The sequence below is a fragment of the Anoplolepis gracilipes genome, chromosome 2, assembly GCF_047496725.1.
Source record: "Anoplolepis gracilipes chromosome 2, ASM4749672v1, whole genome shotgun sequence".
NCBI lineage: Eukaryota > Metazoa > Arthropoda > Insecta > Hymenoptera > Formicidae > Anoplolepis > Anoplolepis gracilipes.
Genome location: NC_132971.1, coordinates 7,528,841 through 7,552,401, shown reverse-complemented (window position 1 = coordinate 7,552,401; position 23,561 = coordinate 7,528,841). Strand labels below are relative to the sequence as shown.

Here is a 23,561-nt window from a genome sequence, read left to right as displayed (position 1 = left end):
ATTATATGTTAAAATTCGCGATTTGTTATATCTATTACCATTCAGCCGGTCACTCTCGCGACTTTGCGGAAGAAAGGAATCCTAAAGTTGGGATGATATAACAGTATTTCGCAAAAAAATAATTATACACGTATTTTTAACATATTAATTAAGAATAGTGGGTCGGTATAAATAATATTTTATTAAACGATTGATATCGCTAATATACAAATGTTTTTTAAAATACTACGTTAACATACTATTGTTTATTTTAAAATAAAAATGGTTTGCAATACTTTAACATTTTTTGCATATGTTGTCATTCTGCAATGTTGCATTACTGCTATCAAATAATCAGATTTATTAACCAGAAATGTAAAAAATCCGTAAAAATCTGTACAACAATTATAAAAATTTATCATAATACGTACAGTAAAATATTAATTTGTGATTTATAGAAAATAAATATCTTACCTTTGTAATTAGAAATGTTGATAAAATATTATCGTACAAAGAGTAGATAGTTTTAAAAAGATAACAAGAATTATACAGAAATATCATACATGATACATTTTTCATAGTATGATGCACTTTTCATTACAACAATGGCACAATTTTATGTAATATATAAGTTATATGCAATAGAATTATCGATAAAATTACTTAATTGATTAAAAATATTTAGATATAATTTTATAATATAATTAAATAATATAATTATAAATATAATTTCAAACTTTAAAAATAAAAAATAAGAATTTTTATCTACATATATATTATATACAGTACTTATTATTTTCTTATCTAAAATTATTATATAAAAAGATATTTTAAATATTATTTTATATAAATAAAGTATTGTTAGTTTTTATTTATATATTATATATTAGTTAGTATTTATTTATATATTTATGTTATATAATTTTACATTAATTTCATACAGATCATAACTATAATCAACATTGCTTAATTTATTTTGCTTTTTTCATATCTGACATGAAAAATAATATAAATAAAATTAAAGCGTTTCTTACAAAAATAATTCTTTTATCAAAATTGTAACATGAGATATTTTTTAAATATTTTTGAAAACACGTGTAGAATTCTTGCAGAATTAATCACTCTTATACTTGTATCTTTGTTTTATTTTGTAGAATGACTTTTGTTGAACATTTCACTATATCTGAATGTACGACCAATGACATCATCTCTTGATAAAAATTTAAAATTTTTCAAATTTTTGACAAGAGCTTCTTTTGTAAGAAATTCTTCAATTTTATCAATTTCTCAAATATTACTTGTATTTTTTAGATATGAAAATTATCTTACTGAGTCACCAAAGAAAAGTTCATCTTGATTATCCGTTACTGTCTAAAGTTAGTAGTCTAAGCAACAGTCTAACAGTGGTAGTGTAAGACAGTGTTTCTACAATATATTTATATATTATAACGTCAACAAAAATTTAATGTTATTGTTATTGTCTGTTTTATTTAAAGTGGATTAGTGTAATTTAAGTGAACTGTGTGTATTTTTCCAAATAAGAGATCACAGCTCATTCATGCGCGTTTTATTTAAATATACTCAATACATAGAACTGTTCTACTCTATAATAAGTTGATCAAAAAATGTTAATATTATAATATAAAATAAATTAATAACTTTGAACATTTATTTTATTATACACATGGTCCAAGTTCAAAATAACGCGTTAAATTCGTACAAAAATTTTGGAAAAAAATACAATGACATAATTTTTTTATTTAATATAATAAAAATGGATTTAATAAATTAAAATTTTAAAACAAAGATGTAGATAAAACACTATAAAATATAATTTTATAATATTACACACATACAGTGCTTGACACAAAAGTTTAAGCACACTGTGTTTAAAAAAATTGGACTATATTCGGACTGCTACAATTAGACAAAAATCATCGTAAATAAAAAATTAAAAAAGTATTTTGAAATTTCAACTTTACATGTTATTAATTTTGTATTTTCTCAGTTCTGTATAAGACACAGAACTGAGAAAATGCAAAATTAATAGCATGTAAAGTTGAAATTTTAAAATACTTTTTAAATTTTTTATTTATTATTTAAGAAATAGGTAATTCTGTGTAAGACACAGAACTGAGAAAATACAAAAAAATTTTTTAACTATTAATAACATGTAAAGTTAAAATTTGAAAATACTTTTTTAATTTTTTATTTATTATTTAAGAAAAAAATAGGGAAAAACGTACTTGTTTTTCTTTACAATTAAATATTTTTTGACATTTTACAACTAGGTAAAATTTTTCTCAAAAAATTTAAATCAAGTTAAACTACGACAAAAGTCAAAATATAAAAGGGAAAAGTCACTAACTTTAATGTTATTTTCATTCATTTGCATTATATCTACAAGTTTTTAGAAAAATTTGGCAATTATACCTTTCAATAGAGCAAAATTTTAGCTCTCTTACTTTTTATCTTTGTACTAATTTCAGATTTAAAAAATACTTAAATTAATTTACACTTGATATACCCGCTATATGTAATGTGTACTCACAGTAATAAAATAATATCGAGGGTTTTATAATGAAGCGGTTATCCCTAATTTTAAAAAAAGTCAAACATTGATTAAAATAAAATACTAAAATATATTTTCTAAAAATGACATAATAAATAAAGTATTGATATTTCTAATGTCTTCGTCCAAAACGTACGAATATTGTAGTCAAATGAATGAAAGTAACATTAAAGTTAGTGGCTTTTCCCTTTTTTATTTTGACTTTTATGTACAAAATTGGAATTTTATGATTTTATTTTTTATTTATTCAGCCATATTGTTTTATATACATCCCATCTAATGAATATGTGTGAAAATGACACATACATATTTGTTTGTTGGCAATGAGAAAGACGATAATGGTATTAATGTTTTCGCTATTCGCGAGTCAAATGTTACATATTTTCGGAACAGTGACCGTATATTACATGGATCGCCAAGAATTGATAGGTCATCTCTCTCCAGAAAATTAATATGCATCTCAGAAGACGACGGCGGCGCTCTAGTATGAAATGACAATTTAAATTGGCATTACTATATAAAGAACAAGCATAACATACGTAAAGTATTAAAATTTAAGTATGAATCTTTTACTGTTTCATATTTTTATGATGAGAATTAATGATTAGGCCAGATAAAAACCACAAAAAACAATAAAGGACGGAATTAATGTTTTTCACTACAAATAAATTTTAATTATTTAATAATGTAAAAGTTTTATTTGTATCATTTGAACATACATCATGTTATTTCTTCAGATTGTAAACCATTGAATTGTTATACTAAAGATGATCCGAAAAGGATAGAAAAATTTACAAACTAAATAATTAAATAACTAATTTTTATTACTCAATAAATAATTAAAATTTAATATAAAATTCGTAATAATAAACGTTACAAGCACCCTTCGTCGTTGCGTATTATAGCTTTTATTTGCACTGACTATTAATTCTAATCATATTTATACACAAGACCCTTTAATTATTAATCGTATTTTTACGTCCCAGCAAAAATTGTACTCACTATTTTAACATGTATACTAAAATTCTTATTGTGTTTTATCTGTAAAAAATTTGCATTTAGTTTGTTCTCACTATTAATGACAATGTACTACTGTACATGTATATACATACATTATTTCAGAATTGTTTAATTTCACTGAAACAGCTCCAATTAACAAAATAAATTCCAAAATGAATGTAGACGATAATTGGTTAAAATCGTGAAATCAAAAAGTTTGGAGTTTCACAAACTCTCTCAAAACACCTATGAAGCTGGTATTTGGTCAGTGATGGAAAGGTAAAAGTGCAAAACAGTTATAAAATATATTATAATAGATTACTAATTTAAATGTTATAATAATAACATTTTTAACGTGTTTTAAAATAGCTTTTAAAAAACGTGTATTTTCAGACTTTCAAGAATATGCAAATTTTCAAGATAAATATGATTAAGTAGAGCTTAAAAATATTACCGCAGCAAAGCTTTCCATTTCAGTTCATGGATCTCATGGCGCGCATATATTGCTTTGCAATTGTAAGGATTATTACATAGATTTTTGTTACTGGATTATAATAGGTGGTTGGTACAATAATTTGTTCATCATATGAAAATGCCCGACAGGAGTATCTCAAGTGGACAAATGACCAGAAAAAGATTCAATCTGCGCAGCAAGACAAGATTTTTTCCTGGTAAAACACATCACAATTTCTCTACTTAAGTTCTCTTACTTCGATAATGGAAATGTTAATTAAAACATATAAACGAGAAAAAAAAATTATGATTGTTGTCATTATTTATTATACCGTTTTAAAAAGAAATTAAATTTGCATATAAAGACTTGCACTAATACTTTAAAATTAATCACATTAAAATTAATTAATTTTAAAACTAATTGATGATCAATACAGCATACGCCATTGTCAGCAAATGAGTGGCGATTGTTTGTCATTATGTGGGACTTTGTAACTCGGAATATATCCGTTTATGACACAAATAATGTTATTATGACGGACGAAGACGCGAAGAAACCCGAACATTCCAGCATCGATTATTACGTGTTTATTAGAAGCAACACAAAAATGCTGTTCCGATTTCATATATGTAAGTACAAAATTTAAAGATATTTTAATTAATCATAATTATTTCAAATAAAGTAACACTCGAGAGAAAGACTTTATTCGCAAACATGTGTTTTAGACAACTTTCTGCACACTACTGTCGAAAGTGCGACTTTAACTAGTTCAAGTTTATAACGAAACCATATGTACAAATGTTAATTGGTCTATGCGCAGAATGCGATGCACATATAGTGTTACGTGATTCCATACATTACGAAGCGAGAAATGGTAATTGTAAAAGATTCATCGAAGGCGGCGATTCATGGTTTGCCCATGTGGCAATTTATTCAAATCAAGAAATGTCTTTCAACAACTAGCTATAATAATCGTAGTTATTCCTAAACTCAATGAACCTAGCTCTAATCCATTATAGGCGATAGCGAATGTTTGTGAATGTTTCACAAATGATTCTAAATCTTATAAAATTTGTCAAAAATTAACGCTAAATATTTAATTTGCATGTTTGTCGAACAATTTTGAAAATCTTTAAAAAATTAATTAGTTTATATATATAATTTATCTAATTGTTATGTTTAGATTCTTTAAGATGGGGCGTTATGATTGCTAACAATAAGCGAGATTAGGAAGATATTTCCCGAACTAATTTCAGGTTTGTTTGCATATATCCAGCAAAATATGTGAGAAATTATTTTTACGAATATTATTCTCTAAAATTAAGATCAAAATATTTCGTGAAAATTTCATGGAAAAAATATAAGAAATATAAAATTCTGTGTAATTAAAAGTTAAAAGGATTAAAGATTATTTAAAAGTAATTAAAAGTTAAAGAATTAACATATTTAACTAAATATAATATAAATATTTAATGCCAACATCAGCTGTGAAAAAGAGATTTATTTTATTTTATTTTATTTTAGATAAAGTGAGTAGAATATATTTGAAAAGATCCAGCATTGGATGAGAACAGTGATTATTTATCTGCCGTTTACGTAGATGAAGTAAGACTTCAGAATCAATATCTAGCCACACAGTTTCCCATGCCCTCAACAATTAATGATTTCTGACGAATGATTGCGGAGTTTAAAGTAGAACTCATTCTCATGTTACAACCACCTGATCTTCAGGATCCTGTACGAGCAATATTTTTTACATTTCTTTATATTATATATCATCTAACGAATACATATTTGCAAAATATAAACTGTATAGTTTTTTACTAAAATATGTTTGTTTTTTTTATATTTTAATCTTATTATATTACTTAATTATATAGAAATCACGATTAATTGAGACGGTCATAAGATGTAATCATACCAAGATTAATATTATATTATTATCAATGTTATAACAATTAATTAATTAATATGATTATCAATTTTTGCATTGCTAGACTTGCTGTATGATCGCTCCTGTGAGCGGCGAATTTAAACCGACGCCATACCTGAACATTACAGCAAAGGAAATCGTGGAATTTGAGTATTATACAGCACAGAAACTGCTACTTATTGATAATTCGGAGGTAGGTCAATTCGATGAACAAACTTAATACTTTTAATACGCCATTATTTATTCAGTGTGATGATAATTTATCATAGAAACCCTCGAGAGAGCAACTTGTGACTACATTATGTTTAACGGAGTGGAAATCAGGGAGGAATCAACCACCACCACCACCGGTAATGACGATGATAACACTTTGGCAAGCTTCAGAAAGAATTGCAAGAGGCAACGGATCGACTGTCACACTTTGCCACTAAAATATTGTTATTAATAATAAAAAATAATTATCATTAATTATTATTAAATTATACGTAAAAAAATCTGCATGTGTGAAGCCAAAATATAGGTTATTTTAATTTTTCGCGTTTTTGACAGTTATTAACGTTATTATCATTTACAGCTAGCAAGAAATCACGTAGTGAAAAAAGGCACCACACCTATTACCAAAACTACCATACTAGGAAGTATAGTAGCACGGAACACACATAATTTCAAGTTGCATAGCTAGTATGATAGTTAATTAAATATCTCGTATACGATTTAGTATGAAAAATCGTACCGTGTGCGGCCGGCTTAAGTAAGAAAGAAACAAGAAAGAAAATGAGTAAGAAAAAACGAATGTGTCAATAAGAAACAACGAATTACGAATTTCGAATGATATACTGCGAATCGCGAATAGTATGGGAGGTTTACAATAGTGAATGACAAATCTTTCCTAATGTCGAACGAATCTCTACGGCGAATGACTTATGTCGAATGAATCGCAAAACTCGAAAAGCAGGTAAAGGATATTCCTGTCGCTATTATTCTGCTCCTCCGAAAGTTCGTTCAATAGTCCCTTTTGAATAACAGAATTTAATCTCCTTTACGGGACCAAGTACGATTCCTTAAGAATGTCGGGAGAGGGTTAATATAATAATTAATAATATAATTTAATTTAATTTAAACATTAAAATTATAAAACTTTATTCAAATTTGAAAATAAAATTATATTAATATAATACAATAACATTATTTTAATAAATGTTTAACAATATCTAATTTAATAAACGTTTGATAATCTGGTAACGAAATTATAAATATGTTTATATAATGGATGTTTAGAGATTTAGACTAACTTGCTAGTTTTAAACAGCGTGTCCAAAATGAGCAGATAGTAAGACAGTTACTCATTGGCCGTTCTGTAGATCTGAAGCAAGTCAGATGAAGAAACTAGGTGATCTCAGCGCTCAACAAGTAATATAAAGAACTTGGAAATATTTAACGAAGTATTAGACTTAGAATACTGAATTAGAGAATTGCTCAGAGGAGACTTCTCTATTAGAGAAGTATTGAAAAATTATTGTTAGTTCCCGCTGGTCTTTCCTTTTATACAAATTTTTTAGGGGTATGGTCAAAATTTTTAGAGGTGGAAGAACTAAAAATTTGTATAAAAGGAAAGACTAGCAGGAACTCGTATGACAATAATATCTCATCATCTCTCTAATAGCCTCTGATCAGTTCTCTAATTCAGTATTCCAAGTCTAATACTTCGTTAAATATTTCCAAGTTCTTTATATTATTTGTTGAGCGCTAAGATCACCTAGTTTCTTATAATAAATACCTGTATATGTATGTTCTTCATTTCTATATTAATTAATATTTTCTCATCCTAGATTTCACACTAAAAATATTGATCTCATAGTTAGAATTCTTCTTGACAATGGCTATCCACTCAGTTTAATCTTTAATGTCATCAATCTACGAATAAAGGCGTTAACTTATATGGAAAACTCCATTAACAATAGAACAGTAGAGAATAATCCGGTTTATTTTACCATCCCCTATTTACCGTCTGTAACTGATAAATTCAAAAATATCAAAAACGAATGTGAAATTATTTTACGTTAGTCTAAATAAAATGAATAAATTCATTAAAGTGCATAAAGATATTATCCTAAACAAATTAAAAACTAACGTGGTATATAAAATCAGCTGTAATAACTGCGATGCATCATATGTAGAGCAAACGTCTAGAATGTTGAAAACTAGAATCTCTGAACATATATAAACTACATATAAATAAAAATACCGCTACAATATAACCATGACTTCGATTGGAAGAATGTAAATATTGTGGATGAAGTTTCGTTTTATAATAAAAGACTGATCTCCAAAATACTTTATATAAAGAGATAAAAAACGGGTTAAATTTACAGACAGACACTGGCAATTTATCAGCCACATATCATGACGTCATAAACACACTCCCAAAAATTTTCTAAGCAGAGACGCAGCATATAAACAATCTCTCATACTTTCATTAGTTTGACAGTAACCGCTCGACCTCCAAAATATACACGTTTTGTCTAGTCAAGATCTATTGAACACACATGAGAATATTTCGACATTGTAAGTAATTAATTTTACTATACCTACTGTAAAGTTTAGTGCTTAGATTACTTCTTAATTATTCTACATGAACATCTACACATATTTCCAGAATCAACTGGCATTGAAATCGAATCACTATTCTTCAATTCTAATTATATAATAAATACAACCTTGCTTAACATCTATTGAGGACTCTTAGAGGACTGATAAACGTCATTATTAAATTCTGTATGTACATTTCAATCTTACGGCTGATTGACTTACCGAGGTCTGTTTTATATATTTTTCAAAGATTTTTATACTGCCAGCAATACCGTACTTATTATTTATATTTATTCTTTTAAGCTGAAGAAGATTCAAACAATGAGCTCGAAACGTTCATTTTTATAATTTTATAATTTTATACCGATTTATAACATATTTTTGGATTTCTTACATTGTAATAAACTAATTATTTTACTACATCAAATATTTTTTTATTACATTCTCAAAACTAACTAGCTTCAGAATCATCATTATAATATTTTGTACGATATATACTTTGTTCTCTACTGCCTTTATTGATATTATTTTATATTAATTAACCTAGCAAAGTTAAATATTACGTAACCTTTAAGAATAGCTCTCTTATAGTTAATAATATAACAAACATTAAATGCTGTAGAGAGCAAGGAAGAATAACAAATTAATAAGTAGTAAAATAAAAATTAAACTAATAATATAATTCAACTATAAATAAATTAGTACAATAAAACATATAAATTAAAAGATGAACTATATAGAATAACTAGACAAACGTTTCGAGCTTAAATTTGAGCCTTCTTCAGCGCAGTAAAATAAACGTAAAGCAAATCGTAAATATAAGTACAACAAATCCGGAAATAATCCTTACAGAAAGTAAATACAATATTTGATGTAAAAAAAAAAAGCGGTAACAATATTTGATGTAAAAAAACGGAGAAAAACGGTAAAAACGTTACATACAAAAAACAAACACTTAAAATTCTTGTTGCCGGTTTGTATGGATCCTCCATGGTTGGTGGGCCACGAGAAATTAATAAAAATATTCTTAATTATTACGTCTTAGTAATGCCCCCTTCCCTTTTTTTAAGTTCTAGGAAGTATATCTGTCTTAACGTTGTTACTAAGTTGAACGTGTAACTAATTATATCAATGAGTCTCGCAAATTGTTGGCCTCATCGCTGTACTTGTCGTAGATAATCAGTTTTACCATAACTGCTCCGTCGTGAAGGGGGTGGATTATTTTTATTCATCCGTCCTGATGTTCTGCGAGAGTTTTACACAACATTATTGTGTCTTCAAACCATTGGGTGATTTTTGTTAAGGGGCCCGTGTGTGCTAGGCCACACATGATGCCAGGATAGTTTCCGAAACCGATCTTCTAAGAAGAAAACTTGTATCATTGATCTCCAAACTATAATTCTTCAGTCTTTTAGAGCGACTTTGACCATGTTTGTTACTCTGTTAATTTTTATAATAAGGCCGCGTTGCCAGATGTCCTTGATTTTGACGGCGACCGATTCGTCTTCTTTTAGATTTTCGGCCAATATTGGAAGTATTTACTTCGTCGATTCATTCTGAAATTGAACTCTGTCAGATCCTTTTCACCATTTTTCAGTTGGACCCAGATGAGCAGCGATACTATGCGGATTATTCGTACCTCTAGGCATCCGCGAATTAGGTAGCACGTGTTGATGGCTTTGATTTTCATTTCTAGAATTTATTTAATATAAGTGGAAAATTAAAAAAGTTCAATTTTGAAAGTTGATGAAAAGAAAAAAGAGAGAACGGTGTCTCTTTTTTTCTTTTTATTCGGGCTTGTAATTTATAATTATATTTTTATTGTTATTATTATTATTATTATTATTATTATTATTATTATTATTATTATTATATTTATTCATCTTAGTTGCAAAGTTAGATTTTCTTCTAAAAACAGGGATGATTATGTTGTGTTTATTTCTATACTATTTGTACTTCGGGTTTCTTCTGTAGCTTCTTGTGGATTTCAGGTATATTTTTATATTCCACCTTCTGTACTCGTCTCTGTGTTCCTAGGTGCAATAAAAGATAAGTGACAGAATCCCAAATTGCTCCAAGTAAATGTATTGACCATCCATATACGGTATGCAAGGCGTATCCGTTCACGATTGTATCCACAATTAACTTGATGATTTGTATAATTAAGTATATTCCAATTAATCCAGCACTGATATTTCCAAAAATCAGGAATTTGCCCCAGACTTTTTCCCAGGCGGAGGATGCTACTTTCTTTATTGTTATGTCATCTAAAAGATTGGAAATTGAGCCTTTTTGTAGGGAGATAGGTTTTCCTATTACTCTTCTTGCCACGGTATTTAATACTGAAGGTCGTTCGACTGGGAACATTATATGATCTCTGAGGTCTTTCAATTCTTGTTCGGAATATATGCCGCTTGTGGAGAGTGATCCTGGGCTTATGTATTTCCACGTGGGTTTTGTTAATGGTTTCATAATGGTCGGGGCTATAGTCTCCACTGCGTTAGGTATCAATTTATACCATGAATCTCCCAAGAGATACATGGCGGGTGCGATTGGATTGCATGTAGTTTGTGTTCCTTGTCGTAATAGTATGTGAGTTTGAGGAGTTAAAAAATACATTTTGTTGTCTCGGATTACGGGTAATTCATTATAGCAGTCTTTTGTTCGCGCTACTTTTACATCAACTGGTATACATTTTGTTATGTGGATTACTTCCCCTGCTCGGAGAGCCATATATCCAGGCCCTTTCATCAGATAATAAGCAAAAATGTCTGAAGATTGAGTAGCTATTGCTAGCGCATTTTGCAATATTTGTCGTTCTAAATTGCATTGATGTAATAATATATTTCTATAGAGATCGTTTATTTGAATGCGGATGTGTCTTTCTACATACACGAATTTGGAATTCATATATGTAAAGATATCCAAATTTGAGATGTGAGAATTTCTTTTAAAGACATTAAGACCGCGTTTTGTTTCAAAGATTAGTAATTTAGGATGTTCTGTTCGTATAAGTGAATATCCGCAAACGCTGTGTGTTTCTTTGATGGTTAATGCAAATATCGTGTTTTGCGTAGCTACAGAATAAACTGTTTGAGGATGTTCTTGGTTGTTATCGATTACCTTATTTACATCTCCTTCATATAATACACCGTAATTAGAAAATTGACACATGTCAGTGACAAGGTAATCCCAGTAGGTATCTCCTCCTTCTACATCTGTGCAATACAATTTATTGAATTCGCATATCACTCCGGACCTAAGCTGCACGCGATTACTATTTATTCGCACGTCGGCGATGTAATCTTGCAATGTGATTTTTACATTTGCTAGTACAATCACCTCTGACCATGTTCCATAAAAATCGGAATATGATTCTCCTTTACAATTTCCATTAGTGTCCACTTTGCCAGCGAGTGTTAGCGGAATTATTTGTGTCTGATTGGGTTTTAACCCGGATAAGTAAGTGCTTTCCAGTTGAATACTGCCGTAGTCGTGCATCTGTCTACATGCGTCACGAGATATTTCTTTTATGTATGCATATTTTCCGTTATGTACGTCTGAAGTGTGAGAGAACATTCCGCAGTACTTGATTATTCGGTCGATTTCAACTTTACACTGTATCACTCGTACAGATTTAAATTCGTTAATTTGTAGTAACTGGATATATACTTTTTTGTGGCTAACATTTTGTTGCGGAATATCACATTCGTCGATAGTTAATAACGATAAAGTAGTTAGATTTGCAGAAGGAGAGCCACAGTCGTATCCTATTATTCCGTGCGTTTGGTAAAATTTAGCTATTAAGATTGCTATTATTACAAGTATTCTTTCAATCCTGGAATCCATCTGAAAATTCAAATTATTACTGTTAGTTTTGATATGTGAAATTCGTAAGCGATTGGGGTGTACAATTCAGCTATTTTACTTTGTTTTAGTTCTTAGGTTATTTTTATCTAAGATTTCTAAGATATTTCGTCCTGTGTAATGAATTGTTGATTTTGGACTTTTAATAAAAATGTCTGATTTTATAGGGTTCTGTAAAATAAATTCTTGGTTTTGGACTTTTTAATAAAAATACCTGATTTCCCGGTTTAAAAGTCTGTGGGTTAATTTTTTATCATAATAACTTTTTTATTTGATTTTAGCTTCGCAATGTTATTGTGAGCGTTTTCCTGAATTATGTATGTAATTGTGTCACAAAGTTTATTAATTATTCGTCGTAGCTTGCTAATTTATCCTCTGGATCAAGAAGTTTATTTGATGAAATTCTTGCTATTTTGCCAAAAACTAATTTATATGAAGTATGTTTAATTGCTTCATGTACACTGGTAATATATTATAATTAAAATTCAATTGCGACGCTGAGCCATCTATCTCATTGTTTTTGTTTACTTGCATATTGCTTTAAGCATTCTCCTAATACATGATGCGATCTTTCTCGATCCGTTTGATCGAAAGTGGAAAACTGATCTGCAAAATTTATGAATTTTAAATAATTTAGCTATCTTTTTCATTAAATCGCTAATAAAAATTTTGTCCTTAGTCTGTTAATAATGTTTTCGGTGCACCAAGTACGCAGCTAAATCGGTCTACAAAAGTTTCTGCAATTGTTTCGGCAGTTTGATCTGGTATTTCCATACAAAATTTAGTTAATTCTGTTGATCCCGTAATGTTAAAATGTATTTGTTATTCTTGTCAGTTTTTGCAAAGATCCTACGACATCCATAGCGACTTTATCAAAAGAAGATCCTGGTATGTCTGTAATTATCATGTTATTGCTCAGAGCTCTCTCTCTATTCTTAAGGCATTGATTGCTGTCGCATTTATGTCTAAATTTTGATCTTTTGTTCGAATTCGTGTTTAGTCCTCTAATGAAGCACTTGTTCATGTCCTTTTCTAATAATGTCTTAATATTTGGTCGGTCAAAACGTTTTCTGGAGTTATAGGGGAACGTGGGGTAGAACGGCCAACGTAAGTATTGAGCAAGTTTTCAACATATTAAAAAAAAATAAATCGATCTTTTTTTACTAAAAATATTCTTTGGATATATAGAACATAAGAATATAGATTTGTATTTTTAAATGATAACTATAAATAAAAACAATTCTCTTGTTATAATAAGTATTTTTTTTTTAAACATGGAAAAATATCCTTTAATGTAATAATTTTTGGTATTAATTTTGAAAGACAGCATCTATGTATACTCTCTTTCTTTCTCTAGTATAAAAATAAAAAGTACAACATTTCGTGGGCTAATATTTCATTAAACCTTAAAACGTATTTATTTACTTTTGATCATATAAAAAATTATAATTAATCAATATTTACATAGACACAGTATAAAATTAATAAGAAAAGATCATTTTAAAACATAAATGTATTTACGGTAATAAAAAATAGAATTTTATCATTGTTTACCTTATGTAAATATATCGAAGAATTACAACTCAGTCGCGGAGAGCACAGCAAGTGGATTAAATAATTTATAACAATTTTCAACTAAAAATATTGCGATCACTGATAACAGCACGCAGAAAGAGACACCTAATAGCAATAATTGCAACATATTTCATGACATGGTAGCATCTCTGTAAAAAGATATCGACTCTGCACCATTGTACCCCGCGGTGCCGTTCTATCCCACGTTCCCCTATATGCTTTTAAAATTTGTTTTTTCTAAAAACTTTACTCTATTTGTATATATAATTACATCTTCATCACTCTTTTGATATATGCATTCTAGTTTATCTTGCAACTGATAAGCATAAATTTATTTTAAATATTTAGTTAATTATGATACACTATCAAAATCTTGATCTTATATATACTATAATACGACAAGTTTCTTCTATTATTCTTGTTCTTATAATTTTTTATAAATTATGACCTCATTGGGCAACGATTTTGTCTCTTCACATTTTCAATAAAATAATTTAAAGAAATATTTTATCCACCAAAATAAAAAATGACTGCGCCTGTGTATTTAAGAGTAGCAATATGCAATATTTTGCACCATTTTTGTACCATTGCCGAAATTTCTGGAGATATTTCAATTTTAGGTTTTTTTAAGAATCGGCTACGACGAAAGTATCGTCGTAGGAATCGTCGAAACTAATTAAAAGCACAACAGTATTAACCTTTTCTTCGTAGCCTTCCTTAGTTATCGCTTCTTCTAACGTAAAATTAATATTTCTTAGAGTAGGTTTATAACTAGATATTTTAGGGGTAATATTAATATTTTAATATTTTTTTATTTCTATTATCATTTTAATAGAAGTATATGGTTTATCTAGTTTATTAGGCTTTGTGTGTGTGTATAGCAGATTGAAAATTTCGTTCTAATTTCTTTATCTCAGTTTGACCTCTTGTCCCTTTACTCATTCCAGTCTAAAACATCGTACATATATTTCAATTTTGGACGTGCCCCTAAAAATTTAAGATATGTTACGTTCAGGTCTAAAAAAAGAATGGATCCAAGGAAGAACTTGATTAATTGTTCAGAAATTCAGATGTCTTCCGGCGAATAATTTGCGTCGAACAAACCACAAGGCTTGAAAAACAGGTAAACAATGATTCTATTATTGTTACTCTGTTCTTCTAAAAATTCGTTATATAGTATCTTTTGGATAAAAGAATTTAATCTCTTTTACATGGGATCAAGTGCGATCCTTTAGAAGAATGTCGAGAGAGGGTTAATATAATAATAGTAATTTAAACATAAAAAATCTAAATTTTATTCGAATTTGAAAATCAAAGAATTAATATACATTATTTTAATAAATGTTTGACTATATTATAATTATCTATTATAATTTAATAATAAACAATCTGCTAACAAAATTATAAGTATCTATTATAATTTTGACTATCTGCTAATGAAATTATAAGTATATGCGTGTTTGTATGTTTGTGGAAGTTTAGAGATTCAGACTGACTTACTAGTTTTAAATGGCGTATTGAATAAGACAGCTACTGGTTGGCTATTCTGTAGATCTGAACCAGATCACATGAAAACACTGAATGATTTTGGCATTCAATAAATAATATAAAAAACTTGAAAATATTTAACGAAGTACTGGACTTGAAATACTGAAGCAAACAACTGATGAGAGGCTATTAGAGAAGTAATGAAAAATTATTGTTAGTTTCCGCTGGTCTTTCCTTTTATACAAATTTTTTAGGGGCGTACTCGAAATTTTTAGAGATGAGATAACTTAAAAAGTTTAACGTACTTCTTCCAGTGTCTTCATTGGACGATATCTTCCTTGCACTTTGTAAATTCTTACGTTTAGTGGTCGTCGATTGGTGATATAAGTTCTTGGTTCTTCGCGTTGTGAAGTAATAGGAAAGACTTTTTTTAAGTGAAAGAAAAATTCTTTTGTGATGATTGTTCATATTGATATATAGCTGTGTTTCTTATATGCATTCTTTGTGTGACTAATGTGTCTCTTTATTCTTTTGCTGAGGGAGTAACAATATCATATTTAGTTAAATTGATATTTTTATTCCTTTAGATCGGTATTATTTCGTCATCGATCTCTCCAGCATTGTCGGATGAAAATAAAATCTTTGAAGAATTATCTGGGGGAAGACATCTATAGAGCTCTATTTGTCGAATAATTTCTATGTTACCAATCGATCGATTATTATCTCGATTCCTTCGACACGGAAGAAAAAAAACACGAGCCAGAACGTAACAATTTACTTTAAACAAAAGTATTACATTAAAAAGAGTTTTAATGGTATTATATTTTTAGATTGTTAAAAAATGTCAAACATCTAAAAATATCTTTGCTTTTTATTTATGTCGAAAAAATCTATATATATGCTGTTATAAAATAAATTTTAAATTATAAAAGGGGGCTACTTTTCCAAATCTTTTGTTATAAATCATAGTATATATATATATGAAGTTCGCACCTATTTCTTTCAAAAAGAAGATCCTAAACTTGTGCATACATGTTTTATTTAAATAATCAATACGCAGGATAAGGGACTCGAGGTCCGCGCGACTAATAGTTGAATCTCTTTTCAAGAAGCAAAAACTAACGTCACTCTTTGCGTTTAAAATCTAGACGTATACTTCGTTCTTTAGATTTATGCGCAGGATTGATGCATGTGTCACGTATTATTATAGCGGAGGCCATAAAATAAGGCGACATAAAATAAACTAACAAGTTAAAATATTTATTCTACTATTATTTTGTTTCTATTATATTATTTGTTCTTCAATGATCGTAAGATTTATAATTGATGTATACACGTTTATTAACAATAAAGAAAGATGCTGGATACGTTAATGTTACAAATTATTTTACGATGAACACATCATTATATTACCTGAAAACATATATAGCACAATAGGTATGGAATTATCTAAAATTGTTATTTATTTATTTATTAAACGAGAATACAAAATTCCTTTTGGTACATATGAGAAAATAAAGATAACAGGACAATATCTATCTACATTTCACCAAACTTACTTGTAAGAAAATTATTACACATCATACGTTTATTTTACGAAAACAAATCAATGCATTAAAGATGTCCAATGGCAAGTTTTGGCCAACTTTACCCATATAATCATGTTGGCCAAAATTTGTAAGATATATAATGGAAACGCAAAGATAATATAAAGAGGAAACTAACTTTCTGTAATTTCAAATTTAAATAATATAATGTACCATCGTATGTTTATTGGGATGTAGGAATAATGTGTTTGAAGAATAGCATTAATTAAATGAATAAATGTAGTTTACAATAATATATATTAGCCAGACATCATAACTAAAGTTATATGCAACTGATATATACGTAACTGATTTATACGTATATAATCTATTATATTTGAACTTTACATACTCTCAGATTTAAATGTATAATATATCGTATGTTTATTGGTGTGTGTTTGTTTATATGAATAATTTGTTGATAAAGAGAAAAGCGATAATGGACGTGTTAAAGTTCTTTCTTTTCGTGAGTGCTACATATTTCCGGAGTAATGCTCTTATTAAAAATTGATTGTCTTACTATCCTCCAGAAAATTAATATATCAGAGGAGAATAACGGATCTTAAAACTATATTTATCATCATAATCTATTCTATAAATATTACAATTATTTGTCAAACTGCTTTGCATTTTATCTTTCCATTACTGATCAAATATGGACTTATGGGTGTTTTGAGAGAGTTTATGAGATTCCAACCTTTTTGATTTTACGATTTTAGCAATTTTCGTCTGTATTCATTTTGCAATTTAACTCATCAATTGGAACTGTTTTATCGAGATAAAATATTGAAATTGAGTGTGCTTACGATTAGTGCATTGTCGCAAATAGTGAGAAATAAATAAATGTTTACAAATAAATATTTTTATTTTACAGACAAAACACAATAAGAATTTCAGTACACATGTTAAAATGATAAGTATAATTTTTTCTAGAACGTAAAAATACGTAATGCAATGATAAATAATTAAAGGGCATCCTGTGTATAAATACGATTAAAATTATTAATGGTTAGGGTAAATAAAAGTCATGCGCAACAGTTAATGATGTAAATAACGCTTTTTACTACGAATAAATTTCAATTATAATATTAATTGTGTCAATGTATTGATTCTCTTGGATTATCTTCAATAAATTAATAATCACAATACAATACAATAAATCAATAATTTACAATCTGAAGAAGTAATATATATTCAAATGATATAAAACGTAATGTATGCTCAAATGATATAAATAAAATGTTTACATTAATAAATTATTAAAATTTACTTGTAATAAAAAATATTACTTGCACCTTTCACATGGTGAAAAGTATATCTATCGATAAAATTACTTAATTAATTACAAATTTTTTAGATATGCATAAATTTTACAAGCTTTAAAAAGAAGAAATAAGAATTTTTATCTCCATATATTATGTATAGTACTTATTATTTTCTTATAAAAAATTATTATAAAAATGTATATATATATATATATATATATATATATACAAATAAAACTATTTGAAATATATATATATTATTTCATATAAATAAAATCTTTTTATGATTTTATTTTAATTGCGTAATGCAGATTACAATCAACATCAATTTTTATTGCTTTCCTCTAATATGAAATATTATAAATAGAATATTAAAACGTTTTTTACAAAAATACTTCTTGTTAAAATTGTAACATGAAATATTTTTGATGGAAACACCTTTGACATGAGTTATTTTTGTAGGATTAGTCAATCTTAAATTTTGCTTTGTGTTGTGCAAGGTTTTGTTTTTGTAGAATGCCTCACTACATTCGAATATATGACCATTGACATTAGCTCTTGATAAAATTTAAACATTTCTCAAATTTTTCTCAAGAATTCTTGTTTACTTTTTGTAAGAAGCACTTCAATTTTATCAATTCCTCAAATATTATTTGCGTTTATTAGACATGAAAAATATTTCACTCTGTGTCATCAAAGAAAAGTTATCAAAAGAAAGTCTTCGACTAACCGTTATTGTCTAAAGTCAGTGTTACGCAACAGTCTAACAGTGACAGTGCTTAAAAAAATAACATTTTTGTTCCATTTTGTTAGTTTTATGTATATCAAACTAACATACAATATACGAGAGAAAGTTATTAAGGGAATTTTAAAATCATTTATAAGATAGGTTTTTAGGAATTGCACGAAGGAATATTTGTGTAATTGTAGAAATGAGCTTAGAAGTTTAGTAAAAAATATTTCCTACAACCGATGTAGAAAATATTATTGTTGTGTTAAATTAGATTTTGATCAGTAATACGTACTGTGACATCTTCTTAAGTATTTCATAAATGGTTATTACGAGTTTCTCTCTCATAACTATCGATATTTTTCTCTTGTATAAGTATCGATATTTTTTATAATTATTATTTCTTTAATTATATACATTTCTCACATATGTCAGAACCTCTCTCTCTCTCTCTCTCTCTTTCTTCCCCTCTCTCTCTCTCTCTCTCTCTCTCTCCCATCCCCTGCTACTTTCTCTTTCTCTCTTGTAAACTATCAATTGGTCTATTCGTTTGAATCTTATTGGTTTTTAGTGTCGGTTGTTAATAGAATTCTTGAAGTAAAAAATTAAAATTTTTGCCAATAGTAAGTACGTTTATAAAAATTTATATAAATATATATATATATATATATATATATATATATATATATATGTACATATTGTATACATATAAATAAGTTAAGAGAAAATATAAAATAAATACAATATACATAACAATATAGATAAAATGTGTGAGAAATATATATACAATATTTAGTATTTGCTATCCTAGTAGAAACTCAATTTCTTTTTCAAAGTTTCAAGTCCGTGCTACCGAACTGCAATTTTTTCAAAGTTATATTTCCAAAGTTTCGTATAATGTAATTTTTTAAAAACTATCAGGAACTCTTCATTACATGTAAAAATATTATAATTAATCATCAGAACTATTTAAAAAAAAAATTTTTTTAATTTTTTTTTAATTTAATGCTTTATCAAAATTATTTTTTATTTATCAGGAACTCTAGAGCACATAAGAACAAAGCAAATAAGCTATTCAGAACTACTCGATCTAGATTTTCGATGTGAAGTTAGCACCCCAATTTTCAAATTCAAATTGAAATCCTTAATCGACGGAACTCTTTTTATTTTTAAAAGTGTTAGAATTTTATGAAATCAAGAAATAAATTATTAATTAAATTAAACATATTTCTCTCTGTCGTTTTTTCTCAAAATAATATATATGTTCAATTTTAGGAACTTTAATTATAATGATACTCTATCTTTAATCCTAGTTTTCGGCATATTATGCAAACATTTTTTTATTAATTCCAGATTAAAAAGTATTACGGTTGTGGAGATTTAAATTCAGATGTGCCAAATAAACACATTATTACTAACTCCACAGGAGAGCTACCAATTACAATTTCAAATTTACATCCATACACATCTTATAGTATACATGCCACAGCTCACAATTCACGACATAGCAGCATAGGTGAAGAGATAAGCTTTGACACAGAAAGCTCTGGTATATACACATTATTATTTATCTCATAATTATCAAGATAAATATAATAACTTAATCTATTAAATTATTTATTAATTCTTAATATTGTTTCTTTTTTAATAAGATCGATACATTGCTAGCATAAATAGTCGTAATATCAGCATATAATATAATAATTATAATTCTTTCCCTTTAAAAAAATAACATAATTATTAACTAATTAATAAATTAATTAATTATTCAGTAATTCTATTTCTAATAAGTATGTTATATTTCTTCTTTTCATTTAATTATTACATTAAATCAAAATATGAAAATTGTCACAATGTCTCTCACAATCAGACAAAGAATTAATGATCTGTACCGAATATTAGTTGCAATGTTGCGTTAAATTTTTTATGATTTAATTGTATACATACACACATGTGTGTAGATGTGTGTGTGTGTGTGTAAAAGTTTATCATAATAAACAAATCAAATAGCAACAATATATTTTGTAGACTAGCAATAATAATCTGTATATCCCATGTTAATTAAATTTTTACATTAAAGTAACGACGCACCCCCCCCCCCCACACACACACACACACATATCTATCTACACATGTATCTAAAGCTACGAATATTAATTTATCACAGTAAACAATAACTATCAATAACTTTATAGAAATACCATCGGAAACATTTAGCCACTTGAGAGTAGAAGGCTGGAAACCAATGTAGCATCCGCCTGAAAATTGCACAACGATTTCAGGACCAATAATGGCTAGAATAGTAATACGCGGAATTAGTGATGCTGTTAAAGATTTTAATATAACCAAATAGATTTTGTACTATTCTCTGGATTTACAATAGAACCAGAATTGCATGGTGTTGAACGATACGTAACAACAGTTTACATAATAAGAAATTATTCCAGTCCAGAAAATGTCTCCGCTTATCAAGAATTTCTGAAAAATATAGGTACATTTAGTATAATTTTTTATAATAAATAAATTACAGTGTAAGGAAATTATATAATTAAAGAAATTAGAGACATATAAAACATTTGCATTAAACAGAAAATATGTTTTTATAGGTTTTTTCATACAATATAAATGTTACTGAACCAAGTTCTTCTGTTTTTTGTGACTGAAGAAATGTTAAGTAATACAAGTAAGATTCCTTACTCACTAAACAACTTTAAAAGCTAACAAAAGCTTGGTGTATATATTAGATACAGATTCTTTTGCGTTCAATATTAATCACAATCTATAACATATTTATTTTGTATAGCATTACATTTTTATATAATCTTCTCTCTTTCTCTCTCTTTCCATTTTACTGTAATTACACGTTTATATCATAAAGATTTGCTATTCTCTTTAAAAATACTGAAAAAAGAGATGTTATAATTATCTTTAATGTTTAATTTACTCTATATACAACAAACAATTATTTAAAATTTCTTTTTAATTATTTTCCTAAAATATACTGTCAATTGAACTAATTATATTGATCTAATTTGATAGAAACGATGAAAATATTGTTAGTGACATTACACTCCCTATAGTTACACATTACTTGAGTAACTATAGGGAGCGATTATACGTGCTTCCATCAACACGATACATTATCTGAATTCAAGCTATTACACTCGCAAACAAATCTAGCAGCATTAAATACTTGGAGATTCGAACACCTTCAACTATAGCTTTCAATGGCGATCTAGAGATTATAAACAAGTCCAATTTATCTTCGTATATGTATATATATATATATATATATAGATTAATCATATATTAATCGTATATACAATATAAGTTTTATATATTATCAGAAACAAGTTTGTTTAATGTTTGCTTTCAATTACAACAGACTAATGAATTTCCTGGCAAAGTATTTACGATTGGCGATAATGAAACTTATGACAATGCTATAAATTGCCCATTGAAACTTGAAGAGTTCTTTGAAATAATAATCATTGTAACTGAAGAGAGTTTGCCTACAAAACTAATCACGCTTGCGAAAATCTGTATCGGTGAAATTTCACCAAAAAAATAACCAAGCATGGCTTATATTTATTATATTATTCTTCGTTGTAATAAGAGCAAGTTGTTTCTACTTGTATTACCGCAGGTAATATCTTTCACATTTTATATTTTAAAAATAATAGTATTTTTAAAAATTACATTTATTAATGTTTGTCAAAGTATAAGTGTTGCAATAGTATTATCATCTATTTATGTCACAAGTCAAAATTTAATTTAATACAAATTAATTTTCTGTTGCAAAATTATGATTATAATTTTGGCAGGAAACGACAGAAATCAAATATGCAAACTTTATAACGAGGTAGTTTCATTGCAAAACATCGAAAATAACAGACATGAAAGAATATCCATAATATCAAAACAAAAATTTTCAACTCCTTTCGATAGGCAACCTATATCGTTGATGAATACTTTTGAAGCGCCACTGATCGTTTTAGAGACTGATGAGGAAAAGAGAACAATGTCATCATCAATATAATTGCGATATTTATCTCTATAAACAAGATTATCTCTATAAACAAGATCAATATCCCTGTCGTTGTTCCCATGACATAGAATTAAAAATGATTATAAACAGGCAACGATTTTTTATTCTTGTGAAATTAGACTGATTAATTTATTACTATTATTATTATTATTGTTATTAATTACCTCTCTATTTGAGTAATAATTTAATTCAATAAAATTTGCAATTAATATAAATATTTGAAATCTAATATTTACTAAACATTTGAAAAATAAAAAAAAAATAAAAAAGATATATAATTTTGATAAATACATTTTTTTCACAAATATCTTATTTTACGTTCAACAACCATAAAAAAGAATATTTTAAAATATCACACAATAGAACATTTTGAAAATTTACAGTCGATACGGCTTATAAGTAAGCTTTATTGCAACTAAAGATACCCAGATATCGTATACACAGTCATTAGAGATATGTGGATTTCGACCGATTAC

At 27.5% G+C, this 23,561-nt stretch overlaps 2 protein-coding genes and 1 long non-coding RNA gene across 8 annotated transcripts; 2 read left to right on the top strand and 1 right to left on the bottom strand.

The window, feature by feature from the left end:
- The first annotated feature begins 1,765 nt into the window (after positions 1–1,765).
- LOC140676592 (uncharacterized) lies at positions 1,766–6,987 on the top strand. Of its 5 annotated transcripts, none has more exons than XM_072911787.1 (10): positions 1,766–1,938; positions 2,945–3,109; positions 3,674–3,829; positions 3,944–4,221; positions 4,441–4,633; positions 4,730–4,878; positions 5,529–5,741; positions 6,002–6,130; positions 6,207–6,287; positions 6,512–6,987. In XM_072911787.1, the coding sequence occupies exons 7-10, from the start codon at positions 5,679–5,681 to the stop codon at positions 6,617–6,619; spliced, it is 381 nt and encodes a 126-aa protein (XP_072767888.1). In that variant the 5' UTR covers positions 1,766–1,938; positions 2,945–3,109; positions 3,674–3,829; positions 3,944–4,221; positions 4,441–4,633; positions 4,730–4,878; positions 5,529–5,678; the 3' UTR covers positions 6,620–6,987. The 5 variants fall into 5 exon arrangements, with proteins under 5 accessions (XP_072767888.1, XP_072767887.1, XP_072767884.1 ...); XM_072911786.1 differs by lacking the exon at positions 1,766–1,938 and adding an exon at positions 2,204–2,270; XM_072911783.1 differs by lacking the exon at positions 1,766–1,938 and adding an exon at positions 2,229–2,270 and having other exon boundaries at positions 2,803–3,109.
- A 1,425-nt stretch (positions 6,988–8,412) lies between these two features.
- Positions 8,413–23,170, top strand: LOC140676593 (uncharacterized). 2 transcript variants are annotated; one of them, XR_012048577.1, is made up of 8 exons: positions 8,413–8,502; positions 8,594–8,712; positions 20,391–20,586; positions 21,233–21,528; positions 21,644–21,720; positions 22,077–22,310; positions 22,423–22,683; positions 22,862–23,170. It is a non-coding gene; the product is annotated as an uncharacterized lncRNA (long non-coding RNA). The 2 variants fall into 2 exon arrangements; XR_012048576.1 differs by having other exon boundaries at positions 8,594–8,752.
- Positions 9,186–15,648, bottom strand: LOC140676591 (uncharacterized). Its single transcript, XM_072911782.1, has 2 exons — positions 15,469–15,648; positions 9,186–12,375 (listed from the first exon to the last, which is right to left on the bottom strand). The coding sequence occupies exon 2, from the start codon at positions 12,373–12,375 to the stop codon at positions 10,468–10,470; it is 1,908 nt and encodes a 635-aa protein (XP_072767883.1). The 5' UTR covers positions 15,469–15,648; the 3' UTR covers positions 9,186–10,467.
- Positions 23,171–23,561: the final 391 nt, after the last annotated feature.

Coding starts and splice junctions, on each gene's coding strand:
- LOC140676592 (XM_072911787.1), top strand. CDS start 5,679: ATGATTGCGGAGTTTAAAGTAGAACTCATTCTCATGTTACAACCACCT. Junction 5,742..6,001: donor CACCTGATCTTCAGGATCCT/GTACGAGCAATA, acceptor TTGCATTGCTAG/ACTTGCTGTATGATCGCTCC. Junction 6,131..6,206: donor TACTTATTGATAATTCGGAG/GTAGGTCAATTC, acceptor AATTTATCATAG/AAACCCTCGAGAGAGCAACT.
- LOC140676591 (XM_072911782.1), bottom strand. CDS start 12,375: ATGGATTCCAGGATTGAAAGAATACTTGTAATAATAGCAATCTTAATA.